The sequence below is a fragment of the Aspergillus nomiae genome (genome assembly GCF_001204775.2).
Source record: "Aspergillus nomiae NRRL 13137 chromosome Unknown contig00082, whole genome shotgun sequence".
Lineage (NCBI taxonomy): Eukaryota > Fungi > Ascomycota > Eurotiomycetes > Eurotiales > Aspergillaceae > Aspergillus > Aspergillus nomiae.
The window spans coordinates 63352-86482 of record NW_015378137.1 but is presented as its reverse complement, the minus strand read 5'-3'; the positions used below and the strand labels follow the sequence as shown (position 1 = coordinate 86482).

The 23131-nt window shown below is 50.1% G+C and overlaps 11 protein-coding genes across 11 annotated transcripts; 7 read left to right on the top strand and 4 right to left on the bottom strand.

The window, feature by feature from the left end:
* Positions 1 to 216: 216 nt before the first annotated feature.
* On the bottom strand, positions 217 to 945 carry ANOM_004039 (flavin reductase family protein; the record flags this gene model as incomplete). The annotated part of the gene is made up of 1 exon (XM_015549296.1): positions 217 to 945. One exon carries the CDS (start codon positions 943 to 945, stop codon positions 217 to 219), a length of 729 nt encoding a protein of 242 aa, XP_015408342.1.
* Positions 946 to 2708: 1763 nt separating this feature from the next.
* Positions 2709 to 4244, bottom strand: ANOM_004038 (SGNH/GDSL hydrolase family protein; the record flags this gene model as incomplete). The annotated part of the gene is made up of 4 exons (XM_015549295.1): positions 2709 to 3354; positions 3405 to 3515; positions 3569 to 4005; positions 4053 to 4244. 4 exons carry the CDS (start codon positions 4242 to 4244, stop codon positions 2709 to 2711), a joined length of 1386 nt encoding a protein of 461 aa, XP_015408341.1.
* Positions 4245 to 4857: 613 nt separating this feature from the next.
* ANOM_004037 (SDR family NAD(P)-dependent oxidoreductase) lies at positions 4858 to 5820 on the top strand (the record flags this gene model as incomplete). Its single annotated transcript, XM_015549294.1, has 2 exons — positions 4858 to 5214; positions 5269 to 5820. 2 exons carry the CDS (start codon positions 4858 to 4860, stop codon positions 5818 to 5820), a joined length of 909 nt encoding a protein of 302 aa, XP_015408343.1.
* A 667-nt stretch (positions 5821 to 6487) lies between these two features.
* On the top strand, positions 6488 to 8183 carry ANOM_004036 (putative MFS transporter; the record flags this gene model as incomplete). Its single annotated transcript, XM_015549293.1, has 3 exons — positions 6488 to 6770; positions 6817 to 6879; positions 6925 to 8183. The coding sequence occupies exons 1-3, from the start codon at positions 6548 to 6550 to the stop codon at positions 8181 to 8183; spliced, it is 1545 nt and encodes a 514-aa protein (XP_015408319.1). The 5' UTR covers positions 6488 to 6547.
* Positions 8184 to 9220: 1037 nt separating this feature from the next.
* Positions 9221 to 11293, bottom strand: ANOM_004035 (thiamine pyrophosphate-binding protein). The gene is made up of 2 exons (XM_015549292.1): positions 11076 to 11293; positions 9221 to 11026 (listed from the first exon to the last, which is right to left on the bottom strand). Exons 1-2 carry the CDS (start codon positions 11149 to 11151, stop codon positions 9342 to 9344), a joined length of 1761 nt encoding a protein of 586 aa, XP_015408321.1. The 5' UTR covers positions 11152 to 11293; the 3' UTR covers positions 9221 to 9341.
* Positions 11294 to 11787: 494 nt separating this feature from the next.
* ANOM_004034 (alpha-acetolactate decarboxylase) lies at positions 11788 to 12261 on the top strand (the record flags this gene model as incomplete). Its single annotated transcript, XM_015549291.1, has 1 exon — positions 11788 to 12261. The coding sequence occupies one exon, from the start codon at positions 11788 to 11790 to the stop codon at positions 12259 to 12261; it is 474 nt and encodes a 157-aa protein (XP_015408320.1).
* Positions 12262 to 12715: 454 nt separating this feature from the next.
* Positions 12716 to 13993, top strand: ANOM_004033 (zinc-dependent alcohol dehydrogenase family protein; the record flags this gene model as incomplete). The annotated part of the gene is made up of 3 exons (XM_015549290.1): positions 12716 to 12934; positions 12994 to 13440; positions 13524 to 13993. Coding segments are annotated over 3 exons (1101 nt in total), but the record flags the coding sequence as incomplete, so codon positions are not given.
* A 397-nt stretch (positions 13994 to 14390) lies between these two features.
* ANOM_004032 (ent-kaurene oxidase) lies at positions 14391 to 15194 on the top strand (the record flags this gene model as incomplete). The annotated part of the gene is made up of 2 exons (XM_015549289.1): positions 14391 to 14518; positions 14753 to 15194. 2 exons carry the CDS (start codon positions 14391 to 14393, stop codon positions 15192 to 15194), a joined length of 570 nt encoding a protein of 189 aa, XP_015408344.1.
* Positions 15195 to 16000: 806 nt separating this feature from the next.
* On the top strand, positions 16001 to 16597 carry ANOM_004031 (cupin domain-containing protein; the record flags this gene model as incomplete). Its single annotated transcript, XM_015549288.1, has 1 exon — positions 16001 to 16597. The coding sequence occupies one exon, from the start codon at positions 16001 to 16003 to the stop codon at positions 16595 to 16597; it is 597 nt and encodes a 198-aa protein (XP_015408324.1).
* Positions 16598 to 17262: 665 nt separating this feature from the next.
* Positions 17263 to 18405, bottom strand: ANOM_004030 (uncharacterized protein; the record flags this gene model as incomplete). The annotated part of the gene is made up of 2 exons (XM_015549287.1): positions 17263 to 17448; positions 17521 to 18405. The coding sequence occupies 2 exons, from the start codon at positions 18403 to 18405 to the stop codon at positions 17263 to 17265; spliced, it is 1071 nt and encodes a 356-aa protein (XP_015408323.1).
* Positions 18406 to 20982: 2577 nt separating this feature from the next.
* On the top strand, positions 20983 to 23015 carry ANOM_004029 (sulfatase family protein; the record flags this gene model as incomplete). The annotated part of the gene is made up of 5 exons (XM_015549286.1): positions 20983 to 21114; positions 21208 to 22060; positions 22124 to 22341; positions 22405 to 22566; positions 22623 to 23015. 5 exons carry the CDS (start codon positions 20983 to 20985, stop codon positions 23013 to 23015), a joined length of 1758 nt encoding a protein of 585 aa, XP_015408309.1.
* Between the last annotated feature and the right edge of the window lie 116 nt (positions 23016 to 23131).

The following is a 23131-nucleotide window of genomic DNA, read 5'->3' as shown; positions in this document are numbered from 1 at the left end:
TGATCATCGGTGAGTAGACCGGAGTGCACAATGATTATACAGCGGATATGTTCTGTAAAGCTTTTGTTCAATGGCTAAGTACATTTGTAAAGACCCTCAATCTAAGAAGACTTTCTCAATCAATCAACCACGCTATGGTTCAACAAATCATCCCGATATGTATGATTAAGATGACCCCATTCGAGACTGGAACAAGTGAACGTCAGCAGAAACTATTTATATGTCCTCTTCCGTTGATACCTCCTCATCGACAGGGTTCGCGAATGGCCGGTATCCCTCTTCGTTAATTTTGGCGAGAACCGACGCCGAAGCTTTCTTGCGAGAGAGTCCGTATAGCTCCTGAAAACTCATAATCAAGGGGTGCCATTTGTCGGGGTCAATCCGGTTGGCATGCCCTGCCATGCGAATATTGTCATGGACGTGAGTTCGCGTCACCTGGACCTCCAAGGCGATAAATCCTTTCATCTCCGCGTCTTGCATCATTTCATACACCCCCTTCAATTCGGCCTCCATCTGAGCTGGGCACTCAGCAATCCGGGGCGGTCGAACCAAATCGGAAGCCGCAGGCGTTAGGCCTGAATGTCCGAACTTATCCGACACATACTTGTAACCGTTCATGCGCTTGAAGTACAGGTAGCCTGTTCCCTCAGCTGCAGTCATAACCTCCTTCGACCCCGTTGTTCTTGCTAAAGCATTGACGGCTCCAGCCATGTTGTCGGAGGCGAGGTTTAGGACGCATTGTTTGGTTCGAATCAGGTTGATCGTGGTTTGCGATATGGCCCCTAAGCCCAGCATGCATCGATTGCCCAGCCACCATGCCGATGACATGGGCGCGATATTGGATGTTCCATCTTCGTTCTCCGTTGTTATCAACACCACCGGTGTGCCCCAGTAAAAGATGGGTGGGGAAATCGTCTGGGAGGAAGGAATCGACAGTGGTGCCATGGTGTCTGTGTATGTGAGATTTGAGATATGGTAATCCTGAGCTTTTTGTTTCTCCAGAGAACTCACGGGTTGTGCGTCCATTTTTATATTCCACTCGGCTTTTCCTGTAGATTGTTTACCAGCCTCCTTTCGCTGTTGTCACTTGCTCTAGAAGTAGCCAAGGACCATCAGGTATGCCATGGTATTTCCTCGGACTATGTGAATCAGGCCCTGATTGTCCCTTGATGTAGTAGAAGTGACCAATCGTTGTATTGGAATGCATAATCTTTCTCAATAGGTATGTTGGTCGGTTAATGTGAAGGTGATAAAGGGTCCACTTATCGGCCCTTCTCGACCTCTATAAAGCTGGGTCTTTGATGCGGGCGAGGCCACGAGTCATTGCTCTAGAAGTAGCCAATAAGCACTAAGCTCTTTAGAATCCTATGTAGTAGTAGATAGCAACTCTCTCATGCAATTTTTGCTGCCACACAGAACAACAATTTCATCCAAATTTGACACAGTACCGCACTCGACACTATACAAAAATCACTTTACCCCCCACCACAGCCTTGATCACAACCTGGACCCCGCTGAAAATATCTACCAGCTTGTGTTTGAAGCTTTCCACTACGCCTATTTCAATTGTATCATTTGCAATAATCAGTTCCAGGCACTGCAGACCCGTCAAACTTCCTAACCCTCTCTCCACCCATTCAGCGTCGGTATTAAGAAGCTCCGAACCACCTTCCAGTAAATGACCTTCAACCGTCAGACTCAATTCCCGTAACCCAGCGCCATGTGGCCCGGCCGCAACCCCCAGTATTGAGCAGATCTCCAGCCATTCTGAGTTGGACTGACAGCCGCCATATCCGCTTACCAGGCTGCTCTCCACAGCCCGTACAGACAGCCTTTGAATTGAGCATAACTGCCATCGATGCAGACGCTGGAGAAAAATGCGACAGGAATGGACGCCAGTGCCACACCACTTTTGAAAGTCGAATCGGTGGAGTTGAAAACCCAGAACACGGGCTTCCGCGTAGATGTGGCGGCTCACAAGGAGGAGATTTAGGGCAATCTGATGCCGGGGTGTATGAAAGGCGTGTGGATTGTGACATGGACATGTCTCAAATACGAGGGCGTATACTTTCAAACGTAACTCGATTGGGAGGCGAAATAACATTGTGGTTCGTATTTATAGGAAGGGAATAAATACGGACTCGATGATATATAGACCAAGCGCTTTAATACAATTAGTTAGATGCATTTTACAACATAGAATGTAGCCTCGTTGAGTTTAAATTCCAGCATCTTTCTACAGGTAGGGCCTGGATTCCCAAATATTGCTATCAAACTAGCCAGTAATACAACGCTCCAGGAATTTTACTCCACAGCCCGGATATGCAACTCAATCCTGAATCATGAGTTTACAACAGGCACCAACGGGTATGACCAGGAGCTATCTCATCAAATAAAGTAGTAGTATCTGATTTCTGCGTTGACTACTGGATGTAATAGAGCTATTCACTTAGGTCGCTAGGGTTGCTTTTATGTAGACAGCCATATTACTATGCCAATGTTTGAAAAGTTAATTACGAATATCAGAGGAATCTACAGGGAATAAACCCAAGGCGCAGTTAGGATCGCATTACTATATAGGATTCTTTGAACAGAAGTAATGAGATACGGCGCAGATGATTTATGTATTATTCTTGGTGTGAAATAGCGGTCAGTATAGATCTAATGCATGATAGTCCAATTCCTAGCCACAACCTGGCAAGTTAGGTTTACACCCGCCAGCCGTATTCAGCGATAGCCTTAGCTCTTTGTTGATATTTGCTAGTCCTAATTCCTAAACTTTTCAAACAATTCCAAAGGAAAATAATCCGCCAGGCTTGGTAACCCGCCACATTCGGGTGTAAGTAATCACCGGAATCGTACTCATCCGCAAGTTGAGCCGGTGCCTCAGGGTCCCTAAGCACCGGATCGAAATCCAAAACAGCATCAAACACACCACTCGTCCTTATCCACTCATTGATTCTCTGACGTGTTTCCTCCCTTATAGGATTCGAGTAGGGCTGTACATCAGAGGCATTACCCGGCGCTCCAAAGGGCGTTATCGTAGCCCCAAACACAGGAATGCCAGCTGCGTGGAAACGAGTGACTATCTGTTGATATGCAGCGATAAGTCTATCGCCAATCTGCCTCTGGACCTCTGGATCGGCATCAGCGACGCCGATGTCATTGACGCCTTCGAAGACAATGCCGTATCGGACGCCTGATTGCGCCAGAGCGTCGCGGTCAAGACGACTGAGCACGTTGGGACCAAGCCCATCGGCGAGAATTCGGTTGCCTCCTGCTGCTTGGTTGAGGAGAGCGATTGAGCTGGTTGTTGGGGTTTGTTGCATGCGGGTTAGGAGGAGGTCAGGCCAGCTGGAGTTGTTAGCTGGGTTTGGGGTGATTAAGAAGATATGCTCTCCTACCGGTTATTTTCGTTGGTGTCACTTCCTCGTCCGTCTGTGATACTGTCACCGATGAGTGCGCAGCTGCGACTTGTGGATGGGAGGATAGCTTCAATGGCGCTGATAAAATACCTAGCATTCTGTCAGTTTCATATTAACGGGGCAGTACAGGCAAGGCGATTAACCAGTGATCGACGCTATCCACTGAAGGATCTGTCAGATTCTTTTTTCCAACCCAGTCGCCTGAACTCATCCATGATGTCGTTCTACTTCCGGGATGGGAGGTGATAGCTCCGCCACCCTGACCCTGTTGCAGATAGATGTCAATGGCGAGCGTATCTTGGGCTTCCACTGGGAATGCAATCGGGTCTGAAACGGCTAAACCTCCATTCGGGATAATCGTGTCTGCGCTACCACTGAAGAGGACGTCCTTCGTGGTATTGGACTGGATCGCACTCGTCCCGAGCTTCTGGTCTACGGGTAGACTGATAGCCACCTTGGTAATTGAGAGATCCTCTAGACCGAACGCGTTGGACAAGCGTAAGCGAATCTCAGGACCTGGTTGAGTGACACGAATGGTCTGGCGGATGGTAGTGTTTTGAAAGATGGATGTTGAAGAGTTCTAGTAATGTTAGAGAGTGAATGTTGGATCTCTGAGAGTGTTCATACATATGGAGGTGGAGGTAGGTTAGCTGGCTCAGTCAACTGAGGCATGGCGGTCCATATGCTAACCCAGTGCGTATCTGGATTGAGAAACGACACATTGTTCCGTAGGCCTATTGCTGAGCCAAGAGGGTAGGACCAGACTATGCGAAGGAGGAGGAACAGGGAAAGGATACGGGGGAAAACACGTAGTAGCATCTCTGATATTCTGACATCCGATTTCTCCTGACAATGTGTGCTAACCTTATTTTCCACGTCAAGGCTCGAGTAGCCTATATATACTCAGGAACCAGAATTCCGGGGTAAAGCTTCAAGCCTATTAAACACCAGATCTCCATTCCTCCGCGTTTCCTAAAGCTTGAACCGGCTAAACCGGGTAAATACCGCGTCTTTTGGCATATAACTTTCGAAGGACCAGTAGCAGCTGGTCAGACAATTTTGTTTGATCCCTTTTCACGTAGCTACCGGCAAATATGTGATCGACACGGTAACTATTTCTCCGCAAATAATCGGGGTGACTTTCCTGGGGTAGCAGTACCCTAATCGGGATGGAAATGAAGCCCACACTCGCAGAACCACAGTTCACATATTAGTGCATGGCATACCATCGCATATTCTCTATCTAGCAGGATCCACGGTATACTGATGCTTCTACAGTGCATTACTTATGACTGATTATGCTGGTCCACAGTTATCTCCGCAAACTCCGTGATGAAGCGGGGAACGACCAGACGATAAATGCCTCCTCTTCTCCAGCCACCAAGTTCCGTCTGTCGCATGGGCTTTTTAGTCAATATACAAAAACGCCATAATGTCTGTCTTGCAAGCCCAGAAAACCGCCCTCATCACGGGCGCGGCCTCCGGAATCGGTTTCGCGACCGCCAAGCTCTGTCGCAGTCGGGGCATGCACCTTGCCTTGCTCGATATCGATGCGGCCAACCTTCACAAAGCGAAAGATGAACTGGCGGCCGTGGATCCTTCTCTCAAGACCGAGTCATATGAGATCGACGTTGGTGATAAGAAGAGGTGGTCTGAAGTCGCAAATTCCATACAATCGGCGTTTGGTGGAGTGGATCTCGTCTTCTTGAATGCGGCGAGGCGACAGATAGCGCAGAGTCAATATGAAGGAAAATTGAAGCCATGGGCAGATGTCGAGTCATGGAAGAAGGTCTGTATAATCTTGGAGTATCTCGAAGCTGTCGGACTGGACTGATTGAACCAGACATTCGACACGAATGTCTTCGGACCACTGAACGGCATCGAGGCCACACTGCCGCTGCTCCTGTCAACCAACACGCCTAAATCCATCGTGATCACAGGCTCCAAGCAAGGAATCACAAACCCTCCCGGAGGTGGCGCTCCCGCCTACAATGCCTCCAAAGCTGCCATCAAGAACCTTACGGAGCACCTCGCTCATGATCTCCGGTCGGATCCCGCCACTGCTCATATATCTGCACATCTGTTTGTTCCAGGATGGACCTGGACTGGATTGATGGGGAATGTTGGCCCTACACAGGAGGAGAACGTGAAGAAGATGGCTGGGGCGTGGTATCCCAGCCAAGCTGCGGAGGTGCTGGTGGATGGAGTGGAAAAGGGATCGTTCTATATTTTCTGCCCTGACGGAGAGACGGATTGGCCATTGGATCAGGCTAGAATGCAGTGGGCTAGCGACGATGTCGTGGAAGGGCGACCGGCATTATCTCGCTGGGAGGCCAGCTGGAAGGAACGGGCGGAAGTAGGCATTCGCGCTGATGCTGAGCGACGGAGACAGTAAGGCGTACATGATGTTTTGGGAAACTTGGACCGATTATTATTGCACTAGGGTAATACAGTCAAGCGTGTTGTCATTTCGGATGTTGTAAAGCGTTTTTCATTTAGTTCAGTTCCAGTTCCAATCACTCGATGTATGTACTTCCGCTTTGGGACACAAACCCTAAGACACAAGGCAATGAGAGCGGATTGTCAGCCCCAGGCACAATAAGAAGGGACAATACTCAACAGATCTCAGAAATACAAAGTGATCATGCATGGAATGAATTTATTACACGGCGTAAGACATTGCCGAGGGTAGTACCGGACCAACAAGGTTAAGTTGCCGACCAGCATTCCCTTTGATAAGATACCAATCAATCACAGCGCCGAGACGTCGGCCGATGCAACCTATGCAACGTCGACGATCGCCGGATTCGTCCAGCTACGACAAGATGCGGAGGTTAGCGTGGGGGTCTTGGGCTCGTTGGAGGTCAAGGCACAGGGGTTTCAGTCGCTTATCGTCCTCTTCTTCTGGTAAGGTTGCGACCTGCTCTTATCGCCCATGACGATGATACTCTGCCTTCCCACCTGCATGACAATGTGAGGAGAAGCTTTTAAACCTGCAGCCTCTGGCGAGGGTCACCAAGACTTGGATCATTCACCCCTTACATCAGGTCACTTCCCTTCTCTGCCGTTTTTTTCTATTCTCGCCCTCTCCATCTTCCTTTCCCACCGCTGGCGGCAGGACCATGGTGTCGCAAAGTGTTCCTCCATCCGACCTGGAGCGACATGATACGTTCAAGTCCGCTGGACGGAGTGCTTCCCTGGATGGCAAAAGCACTAACAAGTTGGGTGCAATTGCATCTGCCCCAGGTGTAGTCGAAGATGTAGTCAGAGTGGTTGATCACAAGGCTGAACGAGCTTTGTGTCGACGGTTTGATCTGCGATTGCTTCCGATATTGGCCGTTATGTGTAAGTTTTGGCCGGATTTTTCTGAAGCGCCATACTGATGAATTAGATCTGTTCAATGCTTTGGATAAAGGAAACTTGGGAAATGCCGAAACCGATGGAATGAGTGAAGGTAAGGCCCAATTCGAATCCCGGCTGTCTTAAAACTAATTGATAGATCTCAACTTCAAACCGAACGAATACAACCTCCTCTTGTCCATCTTTTTCGTCCCATATGTCATTTTCGCGCCGCCGTTCGCGATGTTGGGCAAACGATTCAGCCCCGCCAGAGTGCTACCCATTCTCATGTTCAGCTTTGGCTCTTTCACTCTCCTCTCGTCTGCGACCAAGAACTTCGGTGGGATGTTCGCACTGCGGTGGTTCCTAGGCATGTCCGAGGCGGCATTCTTCCCGCTGGTGATCTACTACCTGACGACTTTTTACCGTCGCGGTGAGCTTGCCAGACGACTAGCGATCTTCTACGCGGCGTCCAATATCGCCAATGCCTTCTCTGGCCTGATCGCCTTCGGCGTATTTCAAATCAAAAATTCCTCCATTCCCAACTGGCGCTATCTCTTCATTATCGAGGGCAGCGTAACGGTACTCTTCTCTATATTCGCATTCTGGTATCTGCCCCGCAGCGCATCGCAAGCCAGGTTCCTCTCCGACGACGAGAAAGCCCTTGCCCTGCATCGTATCCAAGTCGATTCCAGCGCGGTCGTCAACGAAGAATTCCGCCTCCGCGACGCCCTCGGCATCTTCAAGCACTTCAGCACCTACGTCTTTCTCGGGATTGAAATCTGCCTCGGAGTCCCCATCCAGGGCGTCGCTCTGTTCTTGCCCCAGATTGTCCAGCGACTCGGCTACAGCACCGTCAAGACGAACCTCTACACTGTCGCGCCCAACGTCACCGGCGCCGTCATGCTCCTGATCCTGGCATTCTGCTCCGATGCCGTCCGTCTCCGCTCGCCTTTCATCGTCCTCGGCTTTCTGCTCACCTTCGCCGGCTTCATGATCTACGCGTCCATCGATGACGTCCAGGCCCAGATCCGCGTCGCCTATTTCGCGACCTTCATGATGACATGGGGAACGTCCGCCCCGTCTGTGCTGCTGAGTACATGGTACAACAATAACATCGCGCACGAAGGTCGCCGCGTGCTACTTACTAGTATTGGCGTGCCGCTGGCCAATCTGATGGGTCTGGTCAGCAGCAATGTCTTCCGCAGCCAGGATAAGCCCAAGTACATGCCGGCGCTGATCACGGTCGGGGCGTTTGGGGCCACCGGGGCCGCATTGGCCGGGTGCTTGGGGGCTTACATGTGGTTTGATAATAAGAGGCGCGACCGCCGGGATGGAGTCACGGTCAGAGCGCAGGATGTGCCCACCGAGCGGTTGAGGGATGGCCCGGCGAGCCAGGAGTTCCGGTGGTTTCTGTGATGGTTTGCTTTATGGTAATGTAAATGGCTATTTGATATGGTTTAGCGTTGATATCTATGTATCTTCTTGTCTTGCTGTTGTGGAAATTGTATTTCTAAGCGTAGTCTTGACGACGATCGCTTGGCTATTCTTTAAGAGAGTTATTACGAGGTACGGGAGTTCTAAGAAGTGGCATTCTATCGAGGCAGGTTACTCAGTACATCGCGAATATACAACAGCGCAGGCACGTGACTCAGTAGTTCTTGTATGTGCAACTGGCACGCTCTCAGATTGTAAGGGATGTACACTAATGCAACTGCCGATGCATCGCGGTAAACTTCGCATCCGGCTTACTGGATAGAACCATATCTCACGGATATCTATGCACCAGTTGCGTCAGGCTCGCGACAAGTATGGAGTTGGGGAGAACTCCATCCAGCGAGGTAGTCCTGTCCCACGAAAGCAAGGAGAAATGGCCCATCTCTCCTCGAGAGAATTTCAATTACATATGGCAGTAAATATGTCCCTAAGACTTGTCTGAAAGGAACCCCCCACGTCTCCAGCGTCCACCGCCATTTCTCCGCATGTAACGTGGGGAACCTCATCCCCGGATCTGCAGAATCTGGAGAATGTGGACCCTGTTCCCCGAGTCGTATTACCAGTCACTAACACAGTACGAGTATTCCCTCCACGCGGAATGTTACCGTGGCACTGGTTGGCGTGTTACAACGTCAGGATTATGTATCTTATTCCTTCTGGTGACCTGTCGACTTGAGACTCCTTCCGAAAGTGTTTAACCTCGGCTATCCACCGATTCAACTTTCCGTCTCCCTTTCCGCGTCCTGCTTTAATTGGTAACCCCCTGCACCACAATTCACTTCCTTATGTGCTCTACGTCATCTGATTGATATAGATTAGGTTGGATCTGTTCCATTCACTGACCAGATTTGGTAACTTCTGTGTTGGGTTACTGTTGCAGGTGGGAACACCTGGCGGGAATAGTGACAAATTCCATGCAGGGATGAGTCTACGTATAGTGGCCCTGTACGAGGTCACGGTCACCTCGATGCAATGCACGTCGGTCAATGTGGGGAATGAAAAAAATAAGATTCTCGGATACCCGACGTATCCAATGGACTGACTACATATTAAATCTCGAGCTAATGTGCAGAATCAGAATCACGTCCATGCCACCGTGTCCATCGGCGTCCCATTGGGTGCGATGGCATCCATTTCAACCTGGCTGATGGCCACATCCAGCAATGCCGGCCCGCGACAGCGTAACAACCAGTAGATAGCGTGTGGGAGTTCTTCGACCCGGTCGCAGCGTTGACCCTGGCAGCCCATGCTCCGGGCGAGGCGATCAAAGTCGGGACCCGTTTGGGAATCACAACCGGCTTTCGCACCGTACTCTTTCTCCAGATGAGACAAAATGCCGTGTTGTCCATTGTTGAACACGATCACCTTGATCTGAATTTGATGCAGCAGCGCGGTCATGAGCTCTTCCATCGTGGTGCAAAACGAAGCATCCCCGTCCACGGCAATGACTTGTTGATCGGGGAGAGCGAGCTTGGCTCCGATCGCCGCTGGTACGCCAAACCCCATCGTGGTCAGGCTGCCGGAGGTGATCAGGGAATGTGGATGAGTGCACCGGAAATGTTGTGATGTCCACATTTGGTTCTGGCCGACGCTGGTGGTTACGGTGATGCTGCTCTTCATGGGAGTGGTTTGGCGGTTGAGCTCAGCCATGACCTGCTGGGGCCGCGGGCGATGTTTCGCCTTACTGAGAGGTTCGTCAAAGGTATAGAGCCGTTTCCAACCCTGGATCTGGTCCAGCCATGCGACACGATCCCCCACGGGGGTTAAGAGGGACAGTAACACGGGTAGGGTCTCTGACAGGTCGCCGAGAATGATTTCTGTAGGTTCGATGACTTTCCCCAGTTTACTGGCATCGATGTCGAAATGTACAATGCCTCTTCCCCCGCCCTCCCAGTCAAGGGCCTTAGGAGCAAACCCATCTGCATTGCCCACTGCGCGCTCGTCCAATCTCGCCCCGATCACAATTAGTAGGTCGGCATTCTGGATCGCGCAATTAGCATACGGAGCGCCATGGGTTCCGATCATGTGTAAAGCCTCTTCGCGGGTTTCATCGAAGGAGCCCAGACCGAGCAGTGTGGTGGCCACGGGAATCTGAGCTTTTTCAGAGATCTTGGACAATAGCTTACACCCCCGCGCTGAAGCGAGGACCCCCTTTCCGGCACAGATCACTGGGTGTCTGGATTGATTCACCATGCCGGCTACATGGACAATCCTCTCATACAGATGGCGAGGGTCGGCTATGGGCGATACAGCACTGCACGCTTTCCCGTGCACCTTCTCGACCATCAGCGATACGCTCGGTAACTCCTGTAGGGTCTGCGAGTCAAAGAAGGCTTCACCGATTTCAGAGGATATGTCCAAAAGGGCCGGTCCAGGCTTTTTGCCCGTGGCATGAAGGAATACCGCATCGATCGCACCAGGCAACTCGCTCAGTCGCTGCACACGCGCACGCCACTTCATACACGCCCCTACGCGCTCGATGGATTTTCCCTCCTTGGGGGCGTTGGTTTCGTGAGCGGCAGGGACCTGGCCACGGATCACCACCATCGGTGTTCCATCCAGAAGGCCATCCAGCATTGGGCTGATGACGTTGGAGCTACTGGGGTCAGTGCTCACGAAGACTACGCCTAGTCTCCGGGTTGCCTTCGCGTAGCCCTCCGCCATGTGGCCGGCACCTCGTTCATGGCGCGAGGGAACCACACGAATGACCGGAGACTTGTAAACATCCCGGAATAATGCTAGTGCCCCTGCCTTGGGGTGTCCAACTAAGGCGCGAATTAGAAGGGGCCAGTATGTCTTGAACAAGTCACTTACAGACGTGGTCCACACCGTGGTCGATGAGACGGCGGTGGAGGATCTCTCCTCCCGTGAATCCTAGAACGTCCTCCATATTACAAGAAGTAGTTCATTACGTAGAGTCGAATTTTCACAGAGAATAGGACAGGGGATGTGCAAGGGTCACACGGGCTGCTTATATGGTGGACAGAGCAGGGCTGGCCGACTCCTGCAGCTCCCTATTGGGGAACTACTGTAGACAGACAATGGTGTACGGCTGCGCCGGTATGGCGAGAACAACCAACGACATAAATAATAATAATAATAGCAATAATACCAGCCGTCTCCACTCAGCGGCGATCTAGTTGTGAAGCTCATTCCCCAAACGGGTAACAGCCTCGCGGGCGGTATCTCACGAGTCTTACCAAATCGGTGCCGATGGCGTTGCCACTATGCAGACAAGCGTTTTATATGTCTCCCGAAGAACCGGGAATTCCTATGGACTCTTCACCGCTATCCCTTGCAGTGTGCATGAACCTTTGGTTGGTGTCAATGGGCCAGGTTCTTATGCAGGGTTCGGCGGGTCACCTGGTCCACTTTCTGCCAAGTACTTCGCATGGCGACCATCCATGATCTTGGAACTGTTACTCATTTAAAGAGAGGAATACATTGCTCGATGGTCATGGATATCACTTTACTCCCGAGAATCAATCGCGCAACGTGGAAAGCAACCGATACCTTCCCCGACATCATGATCACCCACTTCAAACCAACCCTGACCAAGAGCCTGCCCTCGCTGGCAATGCCAACATTACACACGGCACTCGCACCTCTTCTCCCGTCAGAACAGCACTCTTTTCTTTCAGTTCGTGTGGACGGCGTGTTCAATCAGGTGGCTTTCCGAGTCATGCCGGCGCCGCACAGAGACAGGCAGTCGCCGTCCGACTTGTCGACACGCCAGCAACTCCAATCTGTCCACAATGTTCCAGGCCTTGTGTTTGGATTCTGGTCACCTGGCTGTAGCAATAGCTCCAATGTTGCAGGATTTCATTTGCATTTCATCTCTGACGATCGCACCGCCGGAGGACACGTCACGGGGTTCGACGCCTGGGATGTGAAGCTCTCCGCTGGAGTTCTGAAGGAGTACGGGGTGGAGTTGCCCCAGGATGAGGACTTCCTTGAAGTCCCAATTCGGAATTATGAGGAGGATCAAAACCTTCACTGAAGGGCCTTGAGGGGGTTTGGCTGCAAGTCCTTCTTTTGGCAGTTGTGAAACCTCGACTGACGTAAATTGGTATGTTACATCTCTAAGCCACAGTATCTTGAATGCCAATTGGAATACGGCTGACAGAGATCAGCATAGCACTTGTGTTCCACAGCATGCGCGATATATTATGCATTTTCTTGTATGGTGGCCCCCCGCCGAAGGATCAACCTATACGATATCTTCGCTCTTTACCTACGAATATAAACACCGCACATGATCGTGTCGCATATCACAATCCAACCAACCATATTCTCCCACGCCATGTCTTCTGCAAAATGCCGTGCCATACGGGTGGATCGCGGCGTGGATCTCGGCATTCTTCACAGTGGGGCACCCCCATCGGTGACGTCTGGACATTATTAATCGTCTCCAAAGATTTTCTCCAAAAAGATTCTCCAAGGTTCTCTCCCCAAAGATCGAAGTTGAAATTTCCCTGCAGTTGCACGTTTGTCACGAAGCTGGAAATTTCTGCAGCCGAAAAAACCTGTGATGGCCTCAATCAAGCAGTGGACAACTCCCTTGAAGGGACTCGACTCCCTCAAACTCACCGAAGCCCCCAAGCCTGCGCCGGGCAAGGGCGAAGTCCTCGTCGAGATCCACGCCGTGTCGCTGAATTACCGCGACGTAGAGGGTACGGTTCGCGCACCCTGCAGCCGGGGTTAGAATTGTGAATCTAACACGGTCACCCAGTAACGAATGGCGAGTACACCCACCACAAGGCCGTGGGACAAGAAGCCAGCATTGTGCCATGCTCCGACATGTGCGGCGTCATCACGCAGGTCGGGGAGAACGTCAGCGCGTGGAAAGTCGGCGATCGCGTTCTCTCCACCTTCCTCCCAGACCACCAGACCGGTCAAGTTACGGAAAAGGAACTGGCGCGGGGAATGGGTCTGCCCCTCAACGGTGTCTTGGCTGAGTACCGTGTCTTCCCGGAATATGCGCTGGTCAAAGCGCCAAGCTACATGAGCGATGAGCAGGCCGCTACGCTGCCGATTGCAGTCGTGACGGCATGGATGGCGATCAACGGAATGCGGCCTATGGGACAGAACGGCGGACACGGAGAATATATCCTGCTGCAGGGAACGGGTGGAGTGGCGATTTCGGGGCTGCAGATCGGAAAGGCGTCCGGTGCCCAGGGTGTGTTTCCTCTTCGTCTTTTATTCCTTCGATATTTTGAGGACTTCAGTTGCAAGAAGAATCCTTAGCTAACATAAGCCCAGTGATCATCACTTCCTCCTCCGACTCCAAGCTCGCCCAGGCCAAGGAACTCGGTGCCGACTACACAATCAACTACCGCACCCAGCCCAACTGGGAAGAAGAGGTAATGCGTCTCACCAACAACCACGGCGCAGACATCATCCTGGAGGTCGGTGGCGCCCAGACCTTGAAGAAGAGCTTCGACTCCGTCGCCTTTGGCGGCTTGATCAACTGCATCGGGTACGTCTCCGGCAAGATGGACGCGCCGGATGACCGCACCAACGTGAACCTCCTGGCGCTGCGGAGGAACGTCACGCTGAAGGGCATCATCAACGGGCCCAAGGATCGGTTCGAGGAAGCGGTGAAGTTCTATGAGAAACATCAGATTCAGCCTGTGGTGAATAAGGTGTTTTCGTTTGAGGAGGCCAACGAGGCATTTAAGTTTTTGGCGAGTGGGAATCATTTTGGGAAGGTTGTTGTCAGGGTCAAGTAGATGGACATAGGACGTATAAGAGATGAACATAAATTAATCAAGTGGTACAAATTGCTATGCCTGCTAGTCTACCATCCATTTCCAATGTTGTTATTGTTAAACGATCCATATTGTGATGCAATCGACCTGTTGACCCTGTCTAGTTAGGTCTACCGCCTGATCGATTTGTCCTCGAGGCCTATAGATGCCACCTTACATTATACCGAAAACATGGTTCTTACTGGATGGGTTCTGTGATTCTTTCCATGATTTTTGCGTCCTTTCGTGGTGATCCTGCCTCCCAGCTACTATAGGCTTCTGAGCAACGTGCACAGCGCACGACGGGTGATTGGAAGAATAGTACGCGAGCGCAGAGCCATGGAAGCCTGGGTAGATTTAGAGCACCAAAGACCCGCCGATGTCTTACAAATGGATGATGGATGCCGCGACTGGGGAACAGGTCGAGCCTAACGACCTCGCTCAGCGAATGCTGCTTCTTAGCGTCACATCTATTCACACCACCACTTTGACAATGACACAACCGATGTATGACCTTTGCGCACACTCTGAGTACTTTGAGCCCTTTAGAAACGAGGTAGTCGAAACTCTACAGAAGCACAAGGGCTGGAATAAGACTACTCAGACATGAGCAAAATGGATAGCCTGCTGAAAGAGACCCAGAGATTCAGTCCCTATTCCTATGTATTCCTTTTCCTTTTCCTACTCCATAATCCCCACCTAACAATATCTTCCAGTGACGTGGAACCAGATCACTGACAGGACAGTCACCCTCTCAAACGGCATTCATCTGCCCGTTGGAACTCGCCTTGCGGTGCCTTTAAACGAAATCCTGCAGGATCCTGCCAAGGTTCCCGGTGTTGATCCCTCTGCTTATGATGCTATCCGGTACTCCCGCATCCGTGAGAAGCAAGACAATCCTGCAAATGCACAAAAATACCCCATGGCGAAGACCGATATCGACAATCTCGCATTCGGGGATGGTAAGGTTGCGTGCCCGGGTCGGTTCTACGCTGTCAATGAGATGGAAATGATCCTCGCACGCATGTTGATCTGCTTTGAATTCATATTCCCGGAGGGCCAAGGGAGAGCACAGAGCGTCACTATCGATTTAGACTTGTATCCGGACCTTCTTACGCGCTTGTTGAGTCGGAAGCGAAATGCAATCGAGGATGGGATAGAGGAACTCGTGGAAGCTCATTGAACTAGAGTTAATGCGTTCTCTACGTTCCCAATGGGGTGTCGGATCCACAGTAACGAATGTAGCTTGGATCCGCCAGCAGCGACCAGAATAATAATAGTCGCATGGTCAAATGCCATAGGATTCAGAGTTGAGGCTTGTCTAGTATAATCCACAATGACTTAACGAGGCGGCATATAAACACGCTACTACGGGGTTTGCTCAAAAGATGTGAGACTCAGCGTCTGGCCTCGGGAATAGCACCTGGATTTAGTAAAAAAGAGGCTATATATGTATATGTTATGCCTCTATAGTGGTACTAACTATGTGAAGCAAGGTAAGAACACCACTAAAACGCCGAAAAGGAGGCTTATGTCCAACCACCAAGCAGTACTAACCATGCTTCGCACACCGAATATATACCGCTCCTGATATACAAATAAAACATTACCAATCATGCCACCGGGGTCATGACGAAGATCGGCGCTTTTGCATCCTGAGATATCCAACGTTCCGCAACCCCTCACCACGTCACATCCTGCAAGCCACTTCATCACGACAACACCGATTGGCCGATTGAGAGTGGAAGCTGCACAGCAAAGTAAAAGATCGGTGCACAAACCTAGATTGGGTTGATAGCACTTAAAGTCCACGGACTCCCGAGGCCCCTCCTGGTTTAAAACCAATCTGTGGCTCAGATCTGACTACACTTCAGCTCCTTTAACGACGACTTAACAGCCCTGACTACATAAGAAACCCCCAAAATCGCGCAATAAAAAACATTCGAAAAGCCGAATAGCATTTCCGACGAGAACGAAATACGCCTCAGAATGTCCTCCCTACCATCCCATAACCCCTACAACACCCCGACCCTCCCAAACTTCACCCGCTACATCACCGGCCACGACGCAAACGGTACCGCGATAGTCCACAGCGCCACGGAAAGTGCCTTCCGAGAATACGACAGCGGTAGCTTCCGTTTCAATGTCCCGTTCACAACCTCCCAGTTCCCTGCCGAACTCAGCGGCGATGCCGATCTAGCCGCCCACGAGTCCTTGATAGCGTCTGGCAAACTGGGCTTAGTTAGCCCCAGTGGGACCGTGTGCCGGGTTGTGGACTTTGCACCGTCGAAGTCAGGCACCAAGGGACTGATGCATCGGACACAGAGCTTGGATTATGGGATTGTCCTGGAGGGATCGATTGAGATGTGGTTGGATTCGGGGGAGATGAATCTGTTGAAGAAGGGAGATATTGCTGTGCAGAGGGGAACAATGCATGAATGGAGGAACCCCAGTGAGGTGGAGTGGACTAGGATGGCTTTTATACTACAGGGTACCAAGCCAGTAGTCGTTGGGGATAAGGTGCTGAAGGAGGAGTTGGGGAATCAGACCGAAATTGGGCCCAGTGTGAGTGTAAGTAACCTGTGAGTGACCCTGAGTCTTACTACAGCCTGGTGGACTGCTGTGGGATTTTTAGTTGGAAAAGGTTATGTGTGAAGGTCTACTAGATACTTGACTAGTTATACTCTCGTGAGCTGGTCCCATTTTCTGAGTCCAATAATAATGTAGGTCGTATGCTTACGACGACAGACCGATTCATTAGCCTCACAATAATCTATCTCTCTTTGCTGCACCCTATTCGTGTTTCTATAGGGGAATGGGTCTGGAATGTTAGCAATGTCTGTAAATTATTACGGACCCTGTCGTCGCGCTGCGCCAGTCGGTAGATCACCGCTTATTTCTGATCTTTCTGAGTTTATGTCTAATTTTGGAACCGTCCATCAATTCGAAGAAGGCGATATGGGGATAATAGTTTGTATCCTTGATATTTACAGTGAAGGGATTTCGTCTGTGTTGGATGTTGTCCATGTCTAGGACGACTATCGATTGGGGTGTGGCTGCGATTCTATAGTTTTCGTCATCGGAGACTGCAGTCTAGTTATTGAAACTGCCACATGCTGCAGTACATGTATAACCAGCTGTTGGGCTGGATGTTGAACTCTTTGCCCACCCAGGGATTGCGCTCGGCAGTGGACTAACTGTTGATGTGACTGTCCAGCTGGACCTCAGACACTGGTGACGCGATTGGTGTCTCATTCCGAGTTGCAGTAGAAGTCTTCACTGCGGTCGTCGATGGCCAATCTATCTAGAGCTGGGATGGTCTGGGGCGTAACCGTAGTCTCCGGACGACTAAGCGTCACGTTTGGTATTGAATCCGGTGTTCCAATCGTCGGACTAGGCGAGGTATCCCGTTTCGCATTGGCATTGCCAGCAGACCTCTGCAGGGGCCAGGCAGGCCAGTATCTCTGATGAACATACATAGGTCGATTCTCTAACTATATGCGATTCACAGCCTGTTGCAGTGGGCCATTCTTGGTCTGTAACACTCTTTCGTTAGGCTCGTATTGAAACAGAACCTTTCCTTTTGATGACAGGAGATCGCCTCCAGCGCGGTCATATTGGTAAATGAGAGGTGGTACGCTCAGTGGAAGGAGCCGTTCGAGTTTGTGGCTAATATCATTGATCCTAGCCGTATATACACGGTCATACTGAGCGTATCGGGACCATGACGGGTAGAAGATATAAGCAAATGGCTTATACTCAGCGATGAATGCACCATTGCCCTGCGTAAACTGTGTCAGGCCAGGCATCTGTTCATTGCCATCGGCCAGTGGTTTGAGGACAGTGTTTATAAAGACGTTGTCCTCACTGGGCGCCCATCCATTACATAGAACTTCTCTACCGAATGAGGGATTTTCCCAGATATGCGACATCCATATCCCCTTTTCTGAAACCACTACCACCGAGGCACATCCCCATAGATCGCGCACTGCCAAATTGAACTTCTTATTTCCTAACTCCTTGAACAGAGCTGATGGCAGACCCTGGTTACCATGAGGAACCCAATCCGCTCTCATGTATTGGCTCACCAAGAACGATTCGACATCCCCTCCGAAATCCTCATCCTCTGGTCTTGCTAGCACCCGCTTAGGTAGTGATCCACCCTTTGCCCCGTTTTTAGCAGTCGAAAGTTTGGGTGGAGCGTTTAAGCTGACAGCGCACGAGGGACAGTTTGGCCCACAGAGCGACAATGCTTTAGTGGGCGGTGATGAGTTCTTGAACTGTCTACGACGTCCGATAGACCTCGAATGGCCGTCAGAAAAGCCGGGTAAAAGAGCGAAAATAAGCCATAGAGCCACTAGCATGGCCCGGAATGATCCAGACGAAGATGGCATATTAACTGGAGAAGAAGGCAAAGGAGAAGAAAAGAGCAATCGCATGAATCGCTTCACATTGACAGAAGCATCAAGACCCTGTGTTGCTCAAAGCTCATCTCAACCAGCATGCGAATGATCCTTATATCCCGTGCAACCCGCTACAAACGGCAAAAGAATCTGATTTTGCTCATGTATTTGGAATTAATTATGTCGCAAGGATACCGGGCCCTGTGATAACAAAGGAATGTTTCTGGCATCTTTCAGGAACTCGAGGTAGTTGTTTGTTTCTGTTTAACGTACAGCACTTGGATGTGGAGCATGGAGAGGGCCCGCTAATAGGATTCAATGACTGCTGTTAGTAACACGTACTAGAAAGCGCCCGGATTGCCCGGCTCAAGGGTGTAAGAATCTGCCATAATGCTAGACATGGTGCTCCTTTGTTCAGTGATAGCATCAACAAAGGTGGCCCGAATAAAGACTCCCGGCAGAGTCTTCTCGGTTATCCGACCTCACACAACCTTCAACCCCTTAATACCAGCTCTTTCTTCGTTATAAATGCTCTAGGGAGTCATTCAGCGATGACAAGTATCTTTCCAGTTCTTATGCGGTATTTCTGGCGATGCCAAACATCTTAGGAAATGAAAGGGATATGTTTCAGAGCACTACTTGGCGTACAGAATATTTTTCAAGGATGAGGGCATCTGCTATTGTTCAGGCTATTTTGACGAGAACGCCTTGACTGCTGTCAGGTCACTGAGCCAAGATGCCGTCTGGTATTGGCTTGCCAGATCCCATTGATGGCTTGATTGCAGGGTATGCCTGTAACAGCCGACGACTAGAGGTCCCTGAGACGTTGTAGAATCATGACTATAGTCTTAGCGATTCTGGACCGCCCTTTCCTAAGTTATCCATGGATGTTTGGTCCGCATCCCCCTTTTGGCACCGGGCGAGAATCCCGACCACGACGCACCTCTGATAGACAGGGAGCATGGCGGAGAGTTCTAGAATCCATGGATGCAATGAGTGTACCAAGGTACCACTCAAATCAAGAGGAAGTAGGCGAAGAGCGCGGTTACATCGTAGCTTACTACGCGATATCTATATTTGCGTATTATAATCATCTCTCGGAATTGGCCATCAAGCCACATCTACTTAGTGCACAGTTGTTTTGTAACTGCCTACACGTTCGGCTGTAGGTCACTATCGACAGTATATTTCTATTTGTCACTTGCCTTGGTATACAAGTCTGCCTGCACTAGAAAATCTGTATGGAGCTACCACGTGTTGCAAATTCGCGAGCGGAGCCCGACTCACCTACGCCGTTCTAAATGCATATTGAAAAATGCCTTCTCACGTATGACAATTGAGTTAAACATTTGGAAGCACCGAATATACTACAATGGGAGAGACCCGGGGGAGGGATGGAAGCTACGAATAAGAACTAGATTTATGTTGATGTGCTACAATGATGACAAGTGATAATATTCATGTCCCATGAGACATGCTATTCTTCATTCACCGGTTTTATTCATATACATTGCGCTCGGTAGCACAGATCACGTACATACACATTCGTCGGGCTAGACTCTAGGTAAATCTGTCATATCCAATCTTTTTTACTATCTGATCTTTCCAATGAAGTTCTGACGCTCACGCTGGGATTTTGAAACAGGAAGCATGTTCACCTTGTCCTTACATCGTAGTTTAAACAGCCAGTGGACATATACAGAACCACATGTTGGCCCTAATGTTGGAGTCTGTAAAGCCAAGAGCCAGTTGTGGAGCTAGCTTGGCACAGGCTTGTGTGAAGCTTATCGACCACGGGGTATAACCTTGACTGCAAAACTCCATTGTTGGTACCTTTATGTTACAAAACTACTTTCTATCTAAGATATTGGGCAAAACTAATACACGTTATCATAGCTCACCACCATAGTTGCAGCGAGAGGAGAGAAATGACCTCCAAAGAGATACAGTCCTGAATGGCACCATGATCGACTCCCGCCCTACTCTATCAAGACAGATCAACAGCCCTAAGCACCCTCACCACACTTGCGGTATGCTTTTTCGATCTACCGAGGATTGAAGACGTGATGCGGACCCGCCATTATACCATTTCTTGTCCTCTAGCATCATCGGCCTCAAAATTTCGCAATTCACCACAGTCTCCATAAACATCGATCTCGCCCCGTATTTTTCTCGGCAAAATGTAGATCTTTCTATACTTCCGTGCTGATCGTCCGTTGACAGTCAACATTTTCCTTGAAAAGCTGCCTGCCTTTCCGCTTTTCCCTCTGCGCTACTCGATGATCTGTCGTTACGCGATATTTTAGCGGATCATTCGGCAATTCCTCAGTCTGAATTCGAACGATGCAATACTGTGGGGTAATTGCACAAAATGGGTTACTCCACAGAGTATGCTGTGCGGAAGCGGTGCGCGAGGTCTCTGCGGGGATTGTATGATGGCGAGAAGGCGACATAAATAAGGCAGAATTCTCGGGGCTTTGGAACTAATAGGGCGTTTATCTCACCGTTTAATACAACACCAAAGCCCTGTAGACCAAGAAAGCGGACTAGTCCCGTGTCTCAGTCACGATGAAGATCATATTGGGAACGTGGCTGCTTTGGGGCCTTGTGACGGCCGCCAAACAGCCTAATATTCTTTTTATCCTTACAGATGACCAGGGAAAACTCGTTGGTGGCTTGGACCACATGCCTAAACTACAAGTGTGTATACACCTTAAACATTTTGCTGTCCCTGCTTCTATTCTGAATTAGATAAACAATAGCACGATATGGGAGCTAACCGAGAAACTACAGGAAAACCTCATTCAAAAAGGAGCAACATACCCCAAGCACTATTGCTCTGTAGCACTATGTTGTCCATCCAGAGCCAACCTCTGGACAGGTCGCATGCCGCACAACACCAACATTACTGACGTTGGCTTACCATACGGTGGATACCCCAAGGTAGTCAGCGCGGGGTGGAACGACAACTACCTACCAATTTGGATGCAAGAGGCCGGCTACGATACCTACTACGTGGGCAAGCTCTGGAATTCACATACGGAAGAGAACTACAACAAGCCTTACGCAAAGGGGTTCAATGGCTCTGACTTCCTGCTCGACCCATGGACCTACCGGTACTACAACGCCAAAATGACACGTAACGGGGAGAAGCCCGTCAGCTACGCTGGCCAATACTCGACAGATGTAATCAAAAACAAGTCATTGGGCTTCCTGGACGAAGCGCTAGCGAACCCGGATCGGCCCTGGATGCTTACCATTGCCCCAAACGCGCCCCATTCAAACGGATCCCAGGATGCAGTGACGGGGGCGACTTGGTTTGGTGAGCCGGAGTATGCGCCACGTCATGCGCAGCTCTTCAAAGATTATAAGATTCCCCGGGACGAGAGTTTCAACAAGATCATCGATGGGGCTGTTGGGTGGGTTGCTGACTTGCCGACGCTCACCCAGGAGGAAATTAACTATATCGATGAGTTTCAGCGGTGTCGGCTGCGGGCACTGCAGGCCGTTGATGAGATGATTGGGGAGCTCTTTGAAAAACTTGATAAGGCAGGCGTTCTTGATAATACGTACATCTTCTTTTCGACAGATAATGGGTACCATATCGGGCAGCATGCCATGCAGCCAGGCAAGAACTGTGGATATGGTGAGTTTGCACGGTCATGATCGTCTCTGATCTTTAGATTGAAGGTATGCTAACACAACACAGAAACGGATATCAACATCCCTTTATTCGTTCGCGGTCCTGGTGTCCCCCAGAACAAAACAATTGAGGTCGTCACTAGCCACACTGATCTTGCGCCCACTTTCCTGTCCATTGCAGGCACGACGAGAGATGGTCTAGATGGAAAGAAGATCCCGACTACCATCGATGCTGGCAACGCAGATAATAAATCGGAGCATGTAGCGATCGAATACTGGGGAATTGTGAGCTTCTCATATGTCATCGCGGCTCTATGATGGCCAATAGACTAACTGAAACATCTGCAGGCCGTTCCCGAAGGCATATATGGCTACAAAAGCGACAATAACAGCCAGCCAGGCAATAGCTATAGAAACAACACCTACAAGGGACTTCGCCTTGTCTCGGACGACTATAGTGTGTACTATTCAGTCTGGTGCACCAATGACAAAGAATTCTACAATCTAAAGGTACCTAGCCCCAAGCCAAATCGCACTTACCTTGCAGATATTAACCTATGAATTAGGATGATCCCCTTCAAACTACCAACTTGGCTTCTAACATCAACGCCCATGAATCTTACACAATTGCCAACCGTCACCTTGGCCAGATCATTCCTCGTCTTGATGCGTTGATGATGGTTCTGAAATCCTGCAATGGAGATTCCTGCCGCGAGCCATGGCGTCAGCTGCACCCGAAGGGCTATGTGAATAGCTTAGCCGAGGCACTGGACTCGGGGTTTGATGAATTTTACGCTAACCAACCGAAGGTGTCATTCTCAGAATGTAGCCTTGGTTATCATATTTATGCTGAAGGGCCACAGGAATTCAATATTTATGGAAGTGAGTCAACCGGGAAGAGAAGTGATGGAGAGTCTACCTCAGTAAAGCGATGGGGGTTGTTTGATGGGTGGCTATAAAGGCATCCTGCTATGCAAGATCTGGGAACCGGAGACATCGTTCAAGTTCTGAATGGGTGGCATTGAGTAATTGAGGTTAGCTTCCATGACTCCAATGAGCAGTGTGTCAGGACATC